General features: G+C 36.8%; 2 protein-coding genes across 3 annotated transcripts; both read left to right on the top strand.

Moving 5' to 3' along the window:
• Positions 1-4,161: 4,161 nt before the first annotated feature.
• Positions 4,162-8,922, top strand: LOC104092762 (amino acid permease 3). 2 transcript variants are annotated; one of them, XM_009598425.4, is made up of 6 exons: positions 4,162-4,309; positions 6,764-7,094; positions 7,187-7,280; positions 7,457-7,671; positions 7,777-7,919; positions 8,025-8,922. In XM_009598425.4, exons 1-6 carry the CDS (start codon positions 4,304-4,306, stop codon positions 8,676-8,678), a joined length of 1,443 nt encoding a protein of 480 aa, XP_009596720.1. In that variant the 5' UTR covers positions 4,162-4,303; the 3' UTR covers positions 8,679-8,922. The 2 variants fall into 2 exon arrangements, with proteins under 2 accessions (XP_009596720.1, XP_033511149.1); XM_033655258.2 differs by lacking the exon at positions 4,162-4,309 and adding an exon at positions 6,447-6,582.
• Positions 8,923-11,393: 2,471 nt separating this feature from the next.
• LOC138894570 (uncharacterized) lies at positions 11,394-18,559 on the top strand. The gene is made up of 3 exons (XM_070179274.1): positions 11,394-11,724; positions 16,274-16,473; positions 18,122-18,559. Exons 1-3 carry the CDS (start codon positions 11,394-11,396, stop codon positions 18,557-18,559), a joined length of 969 nt encoding a protein of 322 aa, XP_070035375.1.
• Positions 18,560-19,557: the final 998 nt, after the last annotated feature.

The raw sequence follows: 19,557 nt of genomic DNA, 5'->3' as shown, positions 1-19,557 counted from the left end.
TTGAGTAAAAAGTACTCACCTTCTAATAAGTTCCCACAATGCTAACATAGGCGGGAAAACGTTTAACTGGCTTTTGCTGCCACATTCGTCAATGAATTTTTACTTTCAGTGAGCTTGGTCCTCTTTATGACTACCTTCCTCCGGGTCATAAACCTAATAATTTGAAGCTCTTGGATATGTTATTGAACAATCAAATTAACTGGGAAGGTTATGATCAACTTCTTCCTCAACATATTATGCTTAAAGTCAATAGCCTCCGGATCCAACTGAAATCATCTACTCCCGATAAAGCAATATGGAGTGCGGATGACAGTGGGACATTTTCAGTGGCCTTAGTCTGGCATTTGTTTAGAAGAAAGCAACAAAAGGCTTGAGTTAATGCTATGAATTGTCAGAAAGGTATTCCCTTCAAGATGAACTTCATTGTATGGAGGGCTTTGAGGGACAAGATACCAACTGAAGCGAGAGTTTCTAAGTTGGGTTATTCTATATCCTCTAGATGTTGTTGTTGCGGTTCCCTAGGAGTAGAAATCATTGATCATTTATTCTGCACTAGCTCATTCGCATAGAACATATGGAAAGTGTTATGTGGGCCTATGGGAATTGCATACAATGATATATCTTTCAGACAACTTATGGTGAATTAGTGGAGGTGCAAGGTAAATAATCCAGTTCAAGCATTCTTTATTAAATGTGTACCTGCCATTGTTTCTTGGGAAATCTGGAGAGCTAGATATAATTCCAAATATGATAATGTTAGAGCTAATGTGAGAAGATATCTTTCTTTGATTGCTTTCTCTGTTGCACAACTGGTGAACAGTCAATTCCAGCAGGTTCAGTTGTGTCCACATTGGGATGATATCAGTCAACTAATGAGGAGCTCAATTAACTTTGAAAAATTCATGGTAGTTAAATGGATCAGACCTACCATACCCTTTCTCAAATTGAACTCTCATGGTAGTTGCAAAGAAGGGAATTGTGGTGGTGGAGGTGTGATTAGGGACAAAAAAGGGTGCCTAATTTTTTCCTATTCCTTATCTCTAGGCACGGGTACTAGCAATTGGGCAAAAGCTTCTGCTCTTCATTATGACATAAAGTAGTGCATGCTAAATAGAGTGCAGAATATCAATGCTGGGAGTGATTCCAAATTGCTTGTTGATTGTGTGAATGGATAATGTACAGTTCCCTCGAGGATATCTAAAGAAGTTGAGGAGCTTAAAGAATTCAAGATTCAGTCAAGCTATAGTCTTAAGCATTGTTACAGAGAGAGTAATCAAGTTGTTGATAAACTTACCAATTATAGCCATACTCTCGCTCATTCTAAAGAATTTCATGAATTTGCTGAACTCCCTCCTCAAGTTAGAGGCCTGATGAACATGGATAGATGGTCTTTCCGTTCCTTTCGAAGGATCAGATTGAAGAAAGACAACATTTCATTTCAATCACCATGATCATCATGTATTTATATAGTAGTAAGGTAGTTAGTACTAGAGGTAACTTTTACATAGAATGGAGTATTTATAAATACTTCATAATGTTATTGCTTTCCCAACTCAAATACATTTACCTCATCTCAAAATGTAAAAAGGTAGGTCTGTCTATCTTTCAAGATGAACTAGGGAGAAGATGTTGCTACTCCCTCAACTCAATGTACTCTTTTGGAGATGAATAACATGCGTTGTTTAAAAAAAAACATTCCTCAATGATAAGAATTCTATCGTTATTTGTCCCTTATACAACAACAACAACAAACCTAGTTTGATCCAATAAATGGGGTCTGGGGAGGGTAGTGCGTACGCATACCTTACCCCTACCTCATAGAGATAGAGGGATTGTTTCTGATAGACCCTCGACTCAAGGAACAGTGAAGATAAAGCAACCAAGTAGCAACGAATATTAGCAACAATTTAACATGGTAACGGACGTGAATGCCACAACATGCATAATAAAAAACCATAAAAAGGAAATTACAAAAATAGTCCTAGTACTACTGATCGGCCTAGAAGGAACACACTACTAGCTGTCAACCTATAGCCCTAATCCTCGACCTCCACACCTTCCTATTGTGGGTCATATCCTCGGTAAGCTGGAGCAATAACATGTGACCACAGGTGAATTCAGGATTTCAAGAGGATGGGTTCACTATTGTGAAGATGTGTATTTAGAATTTATATTTGACGAGTTTAACTTTAGTATCTACCATGTACCCACTACACTTTTAAAATTATAGGTTCAAAATAATATTCTTTTTAAAATTTTATTAATTTTTACATATATATCTATACTCCGTGCCTAAAACAAGACCGTCCGGAGTGGGATTTGAACCACCAATTTCATTCGTAGAGGTGCACCCAATGATTATTGCACCATAGGAGTCTTTGAGCATGGGTTCACGCACATATAATTAAGTAATTTTAAAAAATATAATATTATTATATATTATTTAGGGAGAGGAGTATGAGTTCACGTGAACTCATACCCTAAGACTTAGATACGCCCCTGGACATGTCCTGTCTAATGACCTCTCCCCAATACTTCTTAGGCCCTTAGACCCGCCATGGACAACCTCTCACACCTACTCACCGGAGCGTCTATGACTCTCCTCTTCACATGCCCGAGCATCAGTCTCGATTCCCGCAACTTGTCCTCCACAAATGTCACTCCTACCTTGTCCCTAATAACTTTATTCCTAATCATGTCTTTTCTAATATGCCCACACATTTATCTCAACATCCTCATTTCATCTACTTTCATCTTTTGGACATGGGACTTCCTGACGGGCCAACACTTAGCTCCATACAACATAGTCGGTCTAAGCACAAATATCTTTATAATATATTAAAAGGTTTTATATAAAAATAAATATGTTATCTTTAATATTTTATTATGTTCTTTATCCAGACCCTTTATCATTTCATTTTAAACAATTCTAATGATTGCATGATAATTCATTTAAAATATTCTTTAGAAGTATATATTCCAGATACAATTATCATAAAATTATATAATATGTCTTAGATGAGTCCCATATTTTGAGGTCATTTTAAGGGTAAGCACAGATACGGCATGTTGTTCAACAAATTAAGAGTTTTCAGTTTCCTAATAAGATTTTATCATACTGCATATATATATATATATATATATATATATATATATATATATATATATTCTCTCAGTCTTCATCTTCCTCTCTTTCCTGATTTTGTATATCTTATCGTAAAACATACTAATAAACTTTTATTGTAATCATATAAGCATACCGCAATAAACATAGATAAAATTTATTGTGGCATGTTAGTCTGCTTTATATGTAGAATTTTAAGCTAAGGATTATGTCTAAAGAGTATACACTGCATTCACCAACAGTATATATCTCTCTAAGTGTTGTATTTTCTTTAATTTCCCAGAAAAACTAACGACGCTAGATCCAAAGATCCTAAATGAGCGGTTCACATCCTTAAAAAAACATATACAAACCAGCTGACAGATTAATGTACCACCAACCAGCTGTGTGTGGCGGGATGAGATTCCTCTCCTCTTAAACGAAAATTTAGAATTCGAGCCCTGTGAATGAAAAAACTTTTCTTTCTAATATATGCGGCTGGATTAGTCGCTTCCCATATGGGTGCCAAATAACAAATATTATAAAATAAAAAAGGACAAATTAGTGTACATTGCCCCAGATTTGTGAGGTAAAAGTTAAAAAATCTATTATTATTATTACAACATTTTTCCTAAGACTTTGGGAAAAATTAAATAGGATACTAATTGTCCATCCATGAATGGCAATTGTTCTTTTTTCTTTTTCACTAAGAACGGAAACGAGGCATATAGGAGTAATACTTTTGGATTATTCCCAAGATTTATATTCGGAGATGTTTGACTGGTGCAATTGATTGGTGCGCTCAATTGCAATGTACAATTAAATTATGCTCTTTAATTGGTTTCAATTATTTAGGGGAATCAAATAATATAGTAATTCAGAAGAACTGATTCTCTTTCAACAACAGTGGATGAGTATTGAAGAAAAATGCATGTGAGGAATTTTTTTCAGCTTTTGATCTAAAGGCTCTCTTTTAAAGAGAAAATTTTAAATATTATTCATATGTTTAATTGCTTTACTACTACTATAAAAATGTTAGATCATTGCTTGAATGAACCACACAAATCTTCAAGCTCTTAACAAGCTTGTCCCTCCTCTATTTTGGTCTTATACATTTTGTTTCCTTTGTATAAGGAATTTGAATTGCATTTGCTTCCTCAATTTGGAAAGAGGTTTTTTACGAAGGAAAGAAATCAAATAATGACGGTAAGAAACCATTTGTTTTGTTTGGTCATCTTTGTTCTTTCAAGATTTCTTTTATTCCTTTATTTGTCTACTCGTTATACACAATATGTTTCATTTGATCAAGCATTACTTTCTACTTAATTAGATTACGACTGACTTTATTCGTATCAGTTTGGTTTAAGTTGATTACACTAGTCAAATATGTATAGTGATTATTCTTTTTTATTTTTACTTAACGAAATTATTTATGGGTTTCAAATGCATGGTCTACCTTATAGGGTTATATGTACGTCAATATTCCAATAATTGTTAGTAATTAGGTTAAAATCAAACAAACGAAGAGTATTCACAATTAACATTCATTTGCTTTTTCTTTATTCCCTACCGGGGGTGCCGGAATAATCTAGGATGAATCTCCACGATGGTTAGAAATAGAAAGAGTAAATACGATTTTGAATACTTTGCTTATGTACAATTATAAAGTATCAAGCATTCTAATTAGATTAGGTTAATATCAATGGATCATTTATCTTCATTGAATGATAAATAACTATAAGTGACGGAGACTGACGATTTAAATAACAAAAAATTCAATATTTAAAAATTCTATGGAGAATGACCGGAAAGGTGGAAAGGGCAAACGGAAATAATAAAAGGTAAAAAGGAAGTTTGTGATTTTTTTATTTTTGCTTTCTTTTAACTTTTACTCAAAATCTTCTTAGAACTCTCGACTTTTTATGACTATGATATGATATTACTTTTAAACTACCTAGAGATATTTTTGTTGAAAAGGAAAGGGTGAAAGTTGGGGAGAATAGAGCAGTGGAGGGAGAAACTTTAAGCCAGGATTGTTTTTCCTGAAAAAGTATACTATCTAGAAAGGATGAAATATTAAATCACCAATTGCATGTTTTAAATCAAATTTATCATTTAATATAATTAATTAATTAGTAATAATTTTTATCTTTTAATTTATTATTTAACTATAATATTGACTTTATGCACTAACCGAATTCGGATAAGTTTTTGCGGAGGATGTGTTGGCTAAGGAAAAGAAGGTTGGAACTTAGGAGGGGTAGTTGGTAATTGATTTTGAAAAAAGAAAAAAGAAAAAGATAAATGATATTTAGAAGGCCGAAATGAGTCAACCTAACTGAAGTGGGCGGAAACAGAGGTCCAATATCTCAAAAAATGGTCGTTGACTAACGCATCTATTCTCCTTTCTTCTGTTTTTTTTCCTATCACGTGGCTTACCTATATAATGTTTCTTTTTTTAAAAATAAAAATAAAAATTGTTTTATTCTTTTTACTTTTTTTTATTCTCCAATTTGTATGAAGAAAAGATCATGGACTATTAAAAAACTTCACTACTACTTTATGGGATGGAATTCTACTTTATAAAATTGGATATTATTATTTTTAACCCGCATCAAAAATTAATATTTATTAGCCGAAAAATATATAAAATGTGTATAATTTTTGTATATAACATACAGAATATGTATATATACAAAAAAATACACTCGATATTATTATTTTGAGAGCGATTACACATTGTCATTTTTCCCATACAATTTGGTTAGTTGTTTCACTTCTGCCGTTTAGTCCTATTAAAGGTAGTTTTAACCCTCTTTTTTTTTTTTAAAGTAATAGTAAAATATTAGCTTTTACACATCATGCATAGCCAACTAAAGATTGAATGATGCAAGTACCCAAAAAATAATGTATTGATAATCTCATAAATCTCAATACATTCTCAATGCTCTCCACACAAAAAAATAAAAAAAATAAAAAAAATAAAAAAATAGACAGCAACACCTTATTTATAAAATAGTGCAAAATCTACTTTTGAATAAAACTAGAAAACTTTGTTTCATTTTGACTACAAAACCTTTTTTAGAGATTGATTAAAGAAACAAAAATACCAAATCCCAATTTACTTCATACTTTCATATAAATTTTGACTACAAAACCTATTTAGAGATTGATTAAAGAAACTAACAAATACCAAATCCTAAACTACTTAGATTTTACACTTCAAAATGGCCTACTTCCCCACTTGCTTAAACGAGCAATCACTGGCCTCCTATTTAAAGCCCCCTGCTCTGCATGTTTTTCCGTCAAACACAACCCTCTGCACTTATTTCAGTCTCTTCCTCTGTTATCTACTTATCAATCTCTACTCAGAAACTCCATAACTAAATCTTTAAAACCCCATCACTTTCGTGTTTCACGTTATTTATTTCATGTTATAAAGAAAAATCCCACTTGGGTACTTGCAAAATCATTGAAAAGTGTGAAGAGTTTCTCTCTTGCTCTGTTCTGTTTCACTAGTTTAAAGTCACTGTTAAATCAGTTCTAGTTAAGAGCATAGTGTGTGGTCCATTGAACTTAAAAAAGAAACATCTTTTCTCTTTTTGTGGGTAAAACAGTAGAAGGGGACTAATTAAATATCTGTTTCTTGAAACAAAACAGATGGGAGATAACAACCATCATCAAGTGTTTGATGTATCCGCCAATGGCTACGGTGAATCCAAGTGTTTTGATGATGATGGTCGTCTTAAAAGAAGTGGTAGTGTTTGGACAGCAAGTGCTCATATAATTACAGCAGTTATTGGTTCTGGAGTTTTGTCATTAGCTTGGGCCACTGCTCAGCTTGGTTGGATTGCTGGTCCAACTGTTTTGCTTCTCTTCTCCTTTGTTACTTACTACACTTCTGCGCTCCTTGCTGATTGTTACCGTTCTGGAGATCAAGTTTCCGGCAAAAGAAACTATACTTATATGGATGCTGTCCGAGCCAATCTTGGTATATAAATTTTTTCCCTACTTTAATGTGAACATTTTTGTGACTTTAATGTTTTCGTTTATATTGATTTGGGTGTTTTTGTTTGAATTTAGGTGGGCTTCAGGTGAAGATTTGTGGGGTAATTCAGTATGTGAATCTTTTTGGAGTTGCAGTTGGCTATACTATTGCATCTTCTATTAGCATGATGTAAGTATATGCAGCAATACTTTATTTCTTTTGGAAACAACCGTGGAATCCGCCTCCCGCATAAATGCTAAGACTGCGTAGAATATACGCTTGTGATCCAGCCCTTAGCTAGAGCTTAGTGCACCGGGTTGTCTTTTTCTGTTGGCTAATTTTAGTAACCTGTGAATGATTTACAGGGCTGTGAAAAGGTCTGATTGTTTCCATAAGCATGGTCATAGAGCAGCTTGCAATGTTTCAAGCACTCCATACATGATCATGTTTGGAATAATGGAAATCCTCTTCTCACAAATCCCAGATTTTGATCAGATTTGGTGGCTTTCTATTGTGGCTGCTGTTATGTCCTTCACATACTCTACCATTGGTCTTGGTTTAGGAGTTGCCCAAGTTGCAGGTCTGTTAAAATTTACCTTTTTTTTACCTTCAAAATCTTGCAATTTTAGCTACTGTTTTACTCACTCTTTTTTGTCCTTGCCCTGCCCTGCCCTTTGAATTGCAGAAACAGGAAAAATCCAAGGAAGTCTCACTGGGATTAGTATTGGAGCTGAAGTAACTGAAATGCAGAAGATTTGGAGAAGCTTTCAAGCTCTTGGGGCTATTGCTTTTGCTTATTCTTACTCCCTCATCCTTATTGAGATTCAGGTAAAAATTAGCGCTGAGAAATTAGCAAGTTTATTCCAATTTCTTGAATAAAACATAATGTAGAGGTACTGACTTTGATGTTATAATTTGTTGAATAATTTATAGGATACACTGAAAGCACCACCATCAGAAGCCAAGACAATGAAAAAGGCAACACTACTTAGTGTGGCAGTAACAACAGTTTTCTACATGCTTTGTGGCTGCTTTGGATATGCAGCATTTGGAGATCAATCCCCTGGAAATCTACTAACTGGATTTGGATTCTACAACCCTTATTGGCTTCTGGATATCGCGAACGTAGCCATTGTTGTCCATCTAGTTGGTGCATACCAAGTTTACTGTCAACCCCTTTTCGCCTTTGTTGAAAAAACAGCATTTGAATGGTACCCTAGCAACAAATTTATCACGAAAGATATCGATGTCCCAATCCCTGGATACAAGCCTTTCAAGCTCAACCTTTTTCGTTTAGTTTGGAGGACGATTTTCGTGATCATTACAACTGTTATTTCTATGTTGATGCCATTCTTTAATGATGTTGTTGGAATTCTTGGAGCTTTTGGATTTTGGCCTCTTACAGTTTACTTCCCAGTGGAAATGTACATTGTGCAAAAGAAAATTCCTAAATGGAGTGCAAGGTGGATTAGTCTTCAAATACTTAGTGGTGCTTGCCTTGTTATATCAATTGCTGCAGCTGCTGGTTCTTTTGCTGGAGTTGTTTCTGATCTAAAAGTTTACAGGCCTTTTAAAACACCTAATTAAGCATTTGGGACTCACCAATTATTGTTGATGTTCATTAATTAAACAAGGCCTGAAGAGGTGCTGACCAGCCACAAGTAGTTATTGTGTAGTTTTTTTTTAGTTCTATGACAAGAAGAAAAAAAGGCAGGTCCTTTTTATGTATGTATGTTGGGAAAAAAGAAATCAGTGTTTCTGCATTATGTAACTCTTATTTCACTGCAAAGATGAAATAGGAAATTGAATCAAAAGTTTCTGTGCATTTCAACTTTTCTCTTGAAATTTTGTCTTATTATTTGGATAGAATATCCTTGAGGTGAAATCATATATTGGGAATGAATCCAATTATTGATGGTCAACATATATAATAGCAAAATGATTAGATATAGTTGTCTTTTAGTAACCCGTGAATCCATAATTGGTTTCTAATCTAAAATTCTAATAAAAACGAAATAGCACATGGGGATGGAGCAATTGGAATTTGGACAAAAGGTTCAATTGGGAAGTATTAGGACTCGACAAGTCCTTATACCGTCTTAATCAATAGATTCGTTTGATTTGGGCAATTATTTTACCTAACTTAGAGTCATAGCTTTAAAATTCTTTTACTATCTTTTTAAGAAAATTAAATTCACCATGTGTCTATAATCTTACCAACAATACACTTAATCACGTAACGTAATTGTGCATTTGAGATGTTAAATGCATGAATATGATGATAATTTTTTTTTAAGTCTTTGACTGTGTTTTGATCATGTAGATATTGCCTAGAAGTGGTTTGAATCATGTTGAAAGTGTTTTTGCTTTAATTTGAAGCGGGCCGAAAATGGTTTTGAAACAAGGATATAGACGGTAAAAATAGTACGGGCTAGCCAGTTTTCGGATTGATAATTCAAAAATAGCCAGCGTTTGCAAAGTCATTGAAAAATAACCAATATTTTGCTGCAACACGGACCGGTCCAGCATAATATACTGGAGATTGGTGCACATGTGTATAAACTTCCAGCATATTATGCTGGAACTCCAACACGCGAAAAGTTCCAGCATAATATACTGGAGATTGGACCACTTGTGTATGAACTTCCACCATATTATGCTGGACCGGTATATTATACTGGAACTCCAGTATATTATGCTGGAATATTTTTCGGATTTTGAACAATATTTTCATTTAGATTTATCTTTACATGAAAAGTGGCTAAATTTCGATTACTTTTGAAACTGTGGCTATTTTTCAATTACCACTTGTAAATCTGGCTATTTTTAAATTGTGTAGCTTTGCCCTATTGCGCTGGAGTGGAATGTCATGACCCGCCACATCATCATGCCACGTAGGTGCCATTTGACATATATTAATGCCATGTGAAAGCTTACATATGAAATAAACTAACACATGTGGAAAGGTACTATAGAAATATGAAAATTTCTCATGGAAGACTTTAGAACCCTATGGAATAGCTAGGAAAGTCCTTAGAAGATTCTAGCTATGTAGAATATTCTAGAGAAGATACTTACTTGTAAATAATAAGGGTCTTGTGTATAATTATTATTTACTCACTAGCCCATATGAAACTAATATATAAAGGGGGTTATTCATTTGTAACTCATCAAGCAAAACAATCAAGTTCTCTCTAATACAAAAGTTTCCTTTAGCAATTCTCATGTGTTCTAACATTCCCTTAGTGATCTTTAATGTAGTAAAACTGACTTGGCATAGCAAGAACGTGAGCAAGTTGTGCAAGATTGTGAGCGAGCTGTCAAGTACCGCACGTGTACTTAGTTAACGACTAAGGACGTGACAACGTAATATCAGAGCAAAGGTTAAGACTAAAAGAATGTTAGAAAGAATACACGAGATTGCTAGAAGAAAGCTTTGTAGGGAACCATGGTTGGAATTACCAAGGGCGTGGTACTTGCAAAAGGGACCAATGTGAAGCTACCTAAGCGAAAGCAGTATGGCGGTACATGGGATGCCCGTGAGGTGGTAGACTTACTTTTGAGGATGGAGAAGTACTTTGAGGTAGTCAAGGAGGATGAAAAAGTTGTTAAGATATGCAACGCCTCAATATATTTGACCGAGGTTGTCGCGTTGTGGCGGTGTCGAAAGTGTGCTGCCAAGGAGAAGGGGCTATGCAAGATTGAGATGTGGGAGCAGTTCAAGAAGGAGTTAAAGAAGCAATTCTACCCGATGAATGTGGTGTACGAGGCTAGGCGGAAGCTAAGGGAGCTCCGACAGATGGCCACAATTCGGGAGTATGTGTGCGAGTTCACTACCTTAATGCAACAAATCCCGTCATTGTCCGAGGAAGATTCCCACTTCTACTTCATGGATGGATTGCAAAATTGGGCAAAGCGGGAGTAAAGAAGACATCAAATAGCCAGCATGGACGAGGCCATAGCGGTAGCCGAGTCGCTCGTTGACTTCAAGATGAAGCCTTCCCAGTCCAAAGAAGGCAACACCGATGGGGTGGGGGAGATCATGACAAGGACAACAGGAAAGGCATAGCCGAGGTATACAAGGGCAATGACAAGGGGCCATCCCATAACAGGCAGGGGTCCAAGAGAAATGACAAAGGGCTGGAAAACGGTAGTGAGTACGTGCCTAAGGGAGGGTGCTACTTCTGTAAGGGATCACATCGGGCAAGTGAATGCCCATAGTTGGGGAAGCTTGCAGCAATGATCGGGAACTTTGCTCAGGCACACAAGGGTGACACATGAGGGACCTCTTGTATTGGGGGGATGCGCTTGGAATCTAAGCCGAAAGTAGGGTATTACAAATCTTATCTCGGCGCCATGCAAAAGGAGCATGGTGGCAGCAAGAAAAGTTGGGCAGATATTGTTGAAGTGGATGGCAAGTTACAAAGTGATGACACGCTATCGGACTTAGATGATGCACCAAGCAGAGGGGTCAAGTTTTCCAGTAAGGCTGTGACCATGGAGGGCAGCCAAATAAAGAGTGGAAGCAGGGACCCGATGCTTGAGAAGCTGCTAGACTTGATCAACTCACGGGGAGATTCAGGCATAGAGCAAGGAGAGGCATCTGATGAGCGGAGGATCGAGGCCACCATTGGTAGTTGTCCAAAGTACAAATAGGGCAAGAACAAAAGTGACGAGTACCTTGTGACATGGGAAGGAGAACCGCTCCATAGGGCATCATGGCTAATGGACAAAGATCTCCGACGAAGCCAAGGCGAGGTGCGCACGTACGTCAATGCTTTGTGCCGAGGGCGGCACAAAATTGGGTGGGGGAGAGTGTCATGTCATGACCCGCCACATCATCATGCCACGTAGGTGCCATTTGGCATATATTAATGCCATGTGGAAGCTTACATAAGAAATAGACTAGCACATGTGGGAAGGTTCTAGAGAAATATGGAGATTTCTCATGGAAGACTTTAGAACCCTATGGATTTGCTAGGAAAGTCATTAAGAAGATTCTAGAGAAGGGATTTACTTGTAAATAATAAGGGTCTTGTATATAATTATTATTTATTCACTAACCCCTATGAAACTAGTATATAAAGAGGGTTATTCATTTGTAATTCATCAAACAAAAAAATCAAGTTCTTTCTAATACAAAAGCTTTCTTTGGCAATTCTCATGTGTTCTAACATTCCCTTAGCGACCTTTAATGTAGTAAGGCTGACTTGGCATAGCAAGAACGTGAGCAAGTTGTGCAAGATTATGAGCGAGCTTTCAAGTGCCGCACGTGTACTTAGTTAACGACTAAAGACGTGACAGGAAGCTGCAGCGCTAGGCTAAAATCATAGTAAAAAGGTAAAAAGATGACGATAGTTTAACCTATGACTTTAAAACCAACATGTATATGAGTCGAAATAAGTATTCCCTCCGTTTTAAGTTATTTGACACAATTTTTTTATTAGTCCTTCTAAAAAGAATGTCATCTTTATATATTTGAAAAAATTTAAATTTTAAACTTTCCATTTTATCGATTTTATACTTAATGATGAGAACCTTTTATAGCCAACAAATGTTACGACTCCACAATATGTGTTTTAAGACTACAATAGTTTTAAAAGTCTTTTTTTTTAAAAACTTTGTATCAAGTTAAACTATAATAATATACATGGTGTATTCTCATAGGTAGGGTCTAGGGAGGGTAGCGTGTACTCAGACCTTACACCTACCTTGTGGAGGTAGATAGGCTGTTTTCGATAGACCCTCGGCTCAAAAAAAATATTTCAAAGCAGGTTTGAAAAAGAAAAACGGTAGTAAATAAGCCATGTTGAAAATAATAAAGAGAAGAACAATAACAATAGCAAAATAACAAAGCAATAAGATAATCAAAGCAAAGGAAACGACATGTAGTAATAAAAATCGAACAATAAGATAATACGAGAATGATAATAATAATAATAATAATAATAATAATAATAATAATAATAATAATAATAATAATAATAATAATAATAATAATAATAATAATACGGAAAAATACATAAGTTACACCTTGAACTTGTCCCGAAAGCTCAAGTTCACACTTTAACTTTACGGGTGTCTTTTTACCCCTCTATTCTTGTTCATATGAAACTAATGTCTCCCTATTAGACTCAAACCCAGTCATAAGTTGAGCAGTGTAGTACACTCGTTCCACATCATCTTCCACGTTAGAAAACCATTCAAAAAAATCTCAAATTAAATTCACCTTGCCTATTCTACTTTCTTCCTCCCCTCACCCTACCACTGGTAGTTTGGTCGGCCAGAAAGATCTAAAAGTCCCTGGTTCCTCCTCCTCTCCAAAATAATTTACCATTTCCACTCTTCTTCATACAAATCATCAAATTTTCACTAAACCTCCAACCCCGTCACACCATTGTCGCCAGCACCTCTCAACCATCGTCCCCCTCCATCTTCCCTAAAACCATCATTAACATTTTTTCATATCTATGAGATAATAAATTCCACCATAATAGTACCTATAATGAGTCTAATAGTGATTTCTGCCTCGCATCAAGACGACAAGTACGAGTCACAAATCGACATCAGTGCTCCAAGAAATTAAGCTCGAAGAGAAGAAATATAAGTAATACCAATTTGAAGTTGGCTTTTTGTTTTGAGTCTAGCTATGTTTTCTTGACTAAAACGAAACACCATTCCGTCAATGGCAGCTGGTTGATCTTCAATTCTTCATCAAAATAAACTCTTATCATCAAGCATTAGAGGGACTTTAATCGGTTGAGTCATACTTCGGTGGTGTTAATGGTGAATATAAGAGGAAGAAATATGCTTTCAGAAGTGAAAAATGATGGAAGAAAATATAGGAGTGGGTTTGTAAGGTGGTCGAGGAAGTGGAGGTTCCGAAAATGACCATGGCAGTGGTGGAAGTGGTTGGGTCTGTAAAAAGATAAAATAAAGAAAAGGGAAAAGGAAAAGTCAACAACGAAGGGGTCAAAATTTCTACCTGTTGGGATATAAAAAAGTTTTTGAAAAAAAAAAGAAATAAAAAAATCCACCTAATTATTTGTTTGAGAGATAACTATGTATTAACAAAAAGATTAAAAGTAATTAGTTGTATAATTTCTGATGAAAAGATGACACGTGCACGATTTTACTCCTTTTTAACTTTCTTTCATTTTTCACGTGCCTCTCCGAAAGTGGGTACACTTTCGCTGCCACATCATTACTCATGGGCTAAAAATTACGCTTTAAATAAGAATAGGGGTAAAAGGATATTCGTAAAGTTAATATTTGAATCAGAATTTTCCAGACAAGTTTAAGGTGTAACTTATGTATTTTCCCTAATAATACCGATATGGAAAATAAGGAACAGATACGGTGTCCCAAACTCGACTACCTACTAATCTTCTATCCTTATTTTCTATCTCTATATCCTGTTATCTAGGATCATGTTCTTTGTAAGCTGAGAATGTGTCATGTGTCTAATCCCCATAAAGTTAAATTACGTGAGATAAATTGAAATTGAGGGAATATGAGTTATTATGCATGTATTCCTAAAAGATGCATCTAATTATTTTCACATGAGGCATGTTTTCAAAAGCTAGAATATCCATGTACTGCCTTTGATTTATTTCTTTTAGATATTTAGTAGGCGTTTGGACATAAAAATTATTATTTCTGATAAATGTAGTATTTGGAGTTAAGTTAAAAAATAGTATTTGAAATTTGAAGTTATGTTTGGACATGCATTTCACTTGAAAAAATATTACAGTTTTGTGAGTAGGGAAAGTTTTTCAGAAAATTGTAAAAGATGGTGAAAACCACTTTTTGGTTTTTGAAAAACTTATTTTCGAAATGTTTTTAAAAACTTGTAAAATTTCATGGACAAACATAGTTTTAATTTTTTTGAAAAAACAAATTTATGGACAAACGGGGCCTAAGTTATACCAAAATTTCTAAAGTTATGCTCTGTATACGGTTAAAACTGGCCCCACCCGATTTTACTGTATGACCGAGACCGGGAGTTTGCATCGAAGGACAACTCCGAAGAGGATCGGATCGAGGCACGAAGATAAGGTACCGAGATTGAAATTCGAGGCACCTGCCAAAATCGAGGCCAGCAGCAATCGAGACCAAACAAGACAGGCATCGAGCAATACTGAAGATAGTGTAATAATGGAAAAGCGAGATATCCGCGACTGGTCGAAGATCATAGCGAAAATCTCGGAACGGATCAAATCAAGAACGGTTGTTTAGTTAATCATGGGATTTCCTTCTGTAATTAGAGTTGTACCATATATAGAATTCCTCTACTATATAAAAGAGGGGTTCTAACCATATGCAAAACGAACTGATACAATAAAAGAAATATAATTTTCTTTCTCGCTCACACTCTTGTTTTCCAGCTTATTGTGTTTTTATGGTCCTTGCATCAATCAGTTTGAGGATACTATCTGTATACGGTTAAAACCGAGTTCACCCGATTTTACTGTATGACCGAGACCGTGAGTTTGCATCGAAGGACGACTCTGAAGTGGATCGGATCGAGGCACAAAGATAAGGTACCGAGATCAAAATTCGAGGCACCCGCCAAAATCGAGGCTAGCAGCAATCGAGACCAAACAAGACAGGTATCAAGCAATACCGAAGATAGCATAATAACGAAAAAGCGAGATATCCGCGACTGGTCGAAGATCATGGCGGAAATCTCAGAACGGATCGAATTAAGAAAGGTTGTTTAGTTAATCATGGAATTTCCTTCTGTAATTAGAATTGTATCATATATAGAATTTCTCTACTATATAAAGGGGGGTTCTAACCATATGTAGAACGAACTGATACAAAAAAAAAGTAATATAATTTTCTTTCTCGCTCACACTCTTGTTCTTCAGCTTATTGTATTTTTATGGTCCTTGCTTCAATCAGTTCGAGGATACTCTAATTCAAGGGTTGAGTTCTACTCAAATACTGGTTTGATTTACTTTATTGTATAATTCTATTATTAATCTTCATATATTTCAATTGGTATTAAGTGAAATCACGTAACCCTAAACCCACATTATAAGTTTAATTGTTATCCAATTTTTAGGGTAAACAGTTTGGCGCCCACAGTGGGGCTAAGGATAATAGTGATTGCTTAATACTGATTCCGATAACACATACTACTTTACGCTTGTTCTTGTGAGTGTTTTTGCTTTCAGGGAAAAACATGCCAAACTCACAAACAACACCCACACATGGTGACAACGGTTTCGGATTTCATGGGGAGAACGACAATATAGCCTCCCCAGGAATCGAGGTGCCTCAGGCTGATCTCGAGGGAGTACCAATTGCAAACCCCATCGATGTTAGTTCACATATTGCCCTAAATACAAATTTGGGCGTTGATCCCGAAGGTAGCGTACGTAGGGAAGGTCGATCTGCTGGTCGAGGTACGTAGAGTGGATGAGATGGTGGAGTCAGCCTCTAATTGATATTTGAAATGTTACATGCTCAACAAGCCGCTATAGCGCAATTACAAAATCAACATCGAGCGCCGAGTGGGGTAGAACCAAAAATCATTCACAGGACCGAGCCAGTACCGGAAAGGTCAAATGCCAATGAATCGGGGACTGACCCCGTCATTGTGAAAATGATCGAGGAGCTCACTAAATGAATTGAAACGGGAAAAAAAAATCGAGGCAAATGACAAGAAAGTAGAGACATATAACTCCCAGGTTGACCAAATACCGGGGGCACCACCAATTTTAAAAGGTATGGACATGAAGAAGTTCATGCAGAAGCCGTTCCCCCCAAGTGTGGCTCCGAAGCCCATTCCTAAGAAATTCCGCATGCCGTAAATCCCCAAGTACAATGGAACCACCGATCTAAATGAGCATGTCACCTTCTATACATGTGTGATAAAAGAAAATGATTTAGAAGATGATGAGATCGAATCGGTTCTACTAAAGAAGTTTGGAGAAACTCTATCGAAGGGGGCAATAATGTGGTATCCCAATCTACCACCTAATTCCATCGATTCCTTCGCCATGCTTGCAGACTCTTTCATAAAGGCACACACCAGAGCAATAAAGGTTGCAATTAGGAAGTCGGACCTCTTCAAGGTAAAACAGAAAGATAACAAAATGTTGAGGGAGTTCGTATCTCGGTTCCAGATGGAACGCATGGAACTACCACCCGTCACAGACGATTGGGTTGTTCAATCTTTTACTCAAGGTTTGAACGATCGGAGTTCGGTGGCCTCACGACAGAATTTAATTGAATACCCAGTGGTAACCTGGGTCGATGTACATAATTGATACCAGTCGAGGATGATCAATTGGGACCCCTTCCGGTTCCGCTTATCCGATCAGGCTCGTTGGAAGAATTCAGAGAAATATTGACAGAGAACTTCGGTCGAACAGAGACCGATATCAACCATACAATGCAGATCGTAGAAATAGCGGCCCAGGACGCAATCCTATCCGAAATGATCAAAGGAACGATCGAGGACAAAACTCTCGAGGGCTCATGAGCAAAAACGGTTTCGATAAACATGTCGATCCCATAGAGGTGCCACGATTATCAGAGTATAACTTTAGTATCGACGCATCAGGTATTATGTCAGCCATTGGGAGAATCAAAGATACTAGATGGCCCAGGCCGATCCATCCCAAAGGAACCCTAATCAAATATGTAAATATCACAGTACAAATGTTCACAGAACCAAAGACTGCAGACAACTAAGGGAGGAGGTGGCCCGTCTATTCAACGAGGGTCACCTTCGAGAGTTCTTGAGTGACCGAGCTAAAAATCATTTTAGAGACAGGGATGCAAACAGGAAAAACGAGCAGGAAGAACCATAACACGTGATTCACATGATCGTTGGTGGGATCGATATTACACAATGGCCCATTTTCAAATGCACTAAGGTATCGATCACCAGGGAAAAACGAACTCGAGACTACGTACCAGAAGGCACTTTATCATTCAACGATGAGGAAGCAGAAGGGATCTCACAACCCCACAATAATTCATTGATAATCTCTATCCTTGTGAATAAAATTCAGGTTAAACGTGTTTTAATTGATCCAGGAAGCTCATCCAATATTATTCGATCGAGGGTTGTAGAGCAGCTCGGCCTACAAGATCAGATCGTACTCGCAGCACGAGTTCTCAATGGTTTCAACATGGCAATTAAAACGACTAAAGGAGAAATCATTTTACCAGTAAATATAGCTGGGACTATTCAAGAAACCAAGTTCCATGTGATGGAAGGCGATATGAGATATAACGCTCTATTCGGAAGACCCTGGATTCACAATATGAGGGCAGTTCCTTTAACACTTCACCAAATGCTGAAGTTCCCAACACCGGATGGAGTAAAAATGGTGTACGGGGAACAACACGCTACCAAAGAGATATTCGCGGTTGATGAAGTGATACCGATATCGGCACTTTCATCAACAAAAGGATCGGAGTCCAAAGGAAAACAAAAAGCTAAATAGCAACCACAACTGTAAGCCTCGACTCAATCGGAGAAGCAGGGAACGGACGATGACTATTGGATCCCTCGATCCTTCATAATCCTCGAGGATTTTGACACCACCAAATTGACGATCGAGGAGTTGGAGCAGGTTGTACTAATCGGGCATCTACCCGATCGAAAGGTATACCTAGGAATGGGGTTAACCCCCAAGCTCAGGGGAAAACTCATTAAATTTCTTATCAATAATATGGATTGTTTTGCTTGGTCCCATTTAGATATGGCAGGGATCCTGCCGGAAATCGCTACATATCGACTGAGCTTGGACCCGAAGTTCCGCCCGGTAAAACAAAAGAGAAGACCCCAGTCTGAGGTAAAACATGCATTCATCAAGGACGAGGTAACCAAACTTCTCAAAATAGGATCCATTCAGGAGGAAAATATCCCGAATGGTTAGGCAACATAGTCGTAGTCCCTAAAAAGGAAAATAAATTTAGGATGTGCGTAGATTATAAAGATTTAAACAAAGCATGTCCTAAAGAATCTTTTCCTCTGCCGAATATCGATCGCATGATCGATGCCATGGCCGGCTACAAGATCCTTAGTTTTCTTGATGCCTACTCCGGGTACAATCAAATACAAATGAACCCGGAGGATCAGGAAAAGACTTCGTTCATCACTAAGTACGACACCTATTGTTATAATATAATGCCGTTTAGAATAAAAATGCTGGTGCCACTTATCAATGCTTAGTAAATCGAATGTTCGAAGAACAAATAGGTTAGTCAATGGAAGTTTATATTCACGATATGCTAGATAAGTCCCTGGGAGCAGAGGACCATTTGACACATTTGCAGGAGACCTTCGATATACTAAGGAAATACAACATGAAACTCAACCCGGAGAAATGTGCATTCGGGGTCGGCTCGGGCAAGTTCCTTGGCTTTATGGTATCAAATCGGGGTATCGAAATCAACCCCAATAAAATCAAGGTGATCGAAGACGGCACAGTCGTGGATA

Source organism: Nicotiana tomentosiformis, chromosome 6 (genome assembly GCF_000390325.3).
Source record: "Nicotiana tomentosiformis chromosome 6, ASM39032v3, whole genome shotgun sequence".
Lineage (NCBI taxonomy): Eukaryota > Viridiplantae > Streptophyta > Magnoliopsida > Solanales > Solanaceae > Nicotiana > Nicotiana tomentosiformis.
Note: the sequence above shows the minus strand (reverse complement) of the source record. Positions and strands in the feature narration are given on the sequence as shown.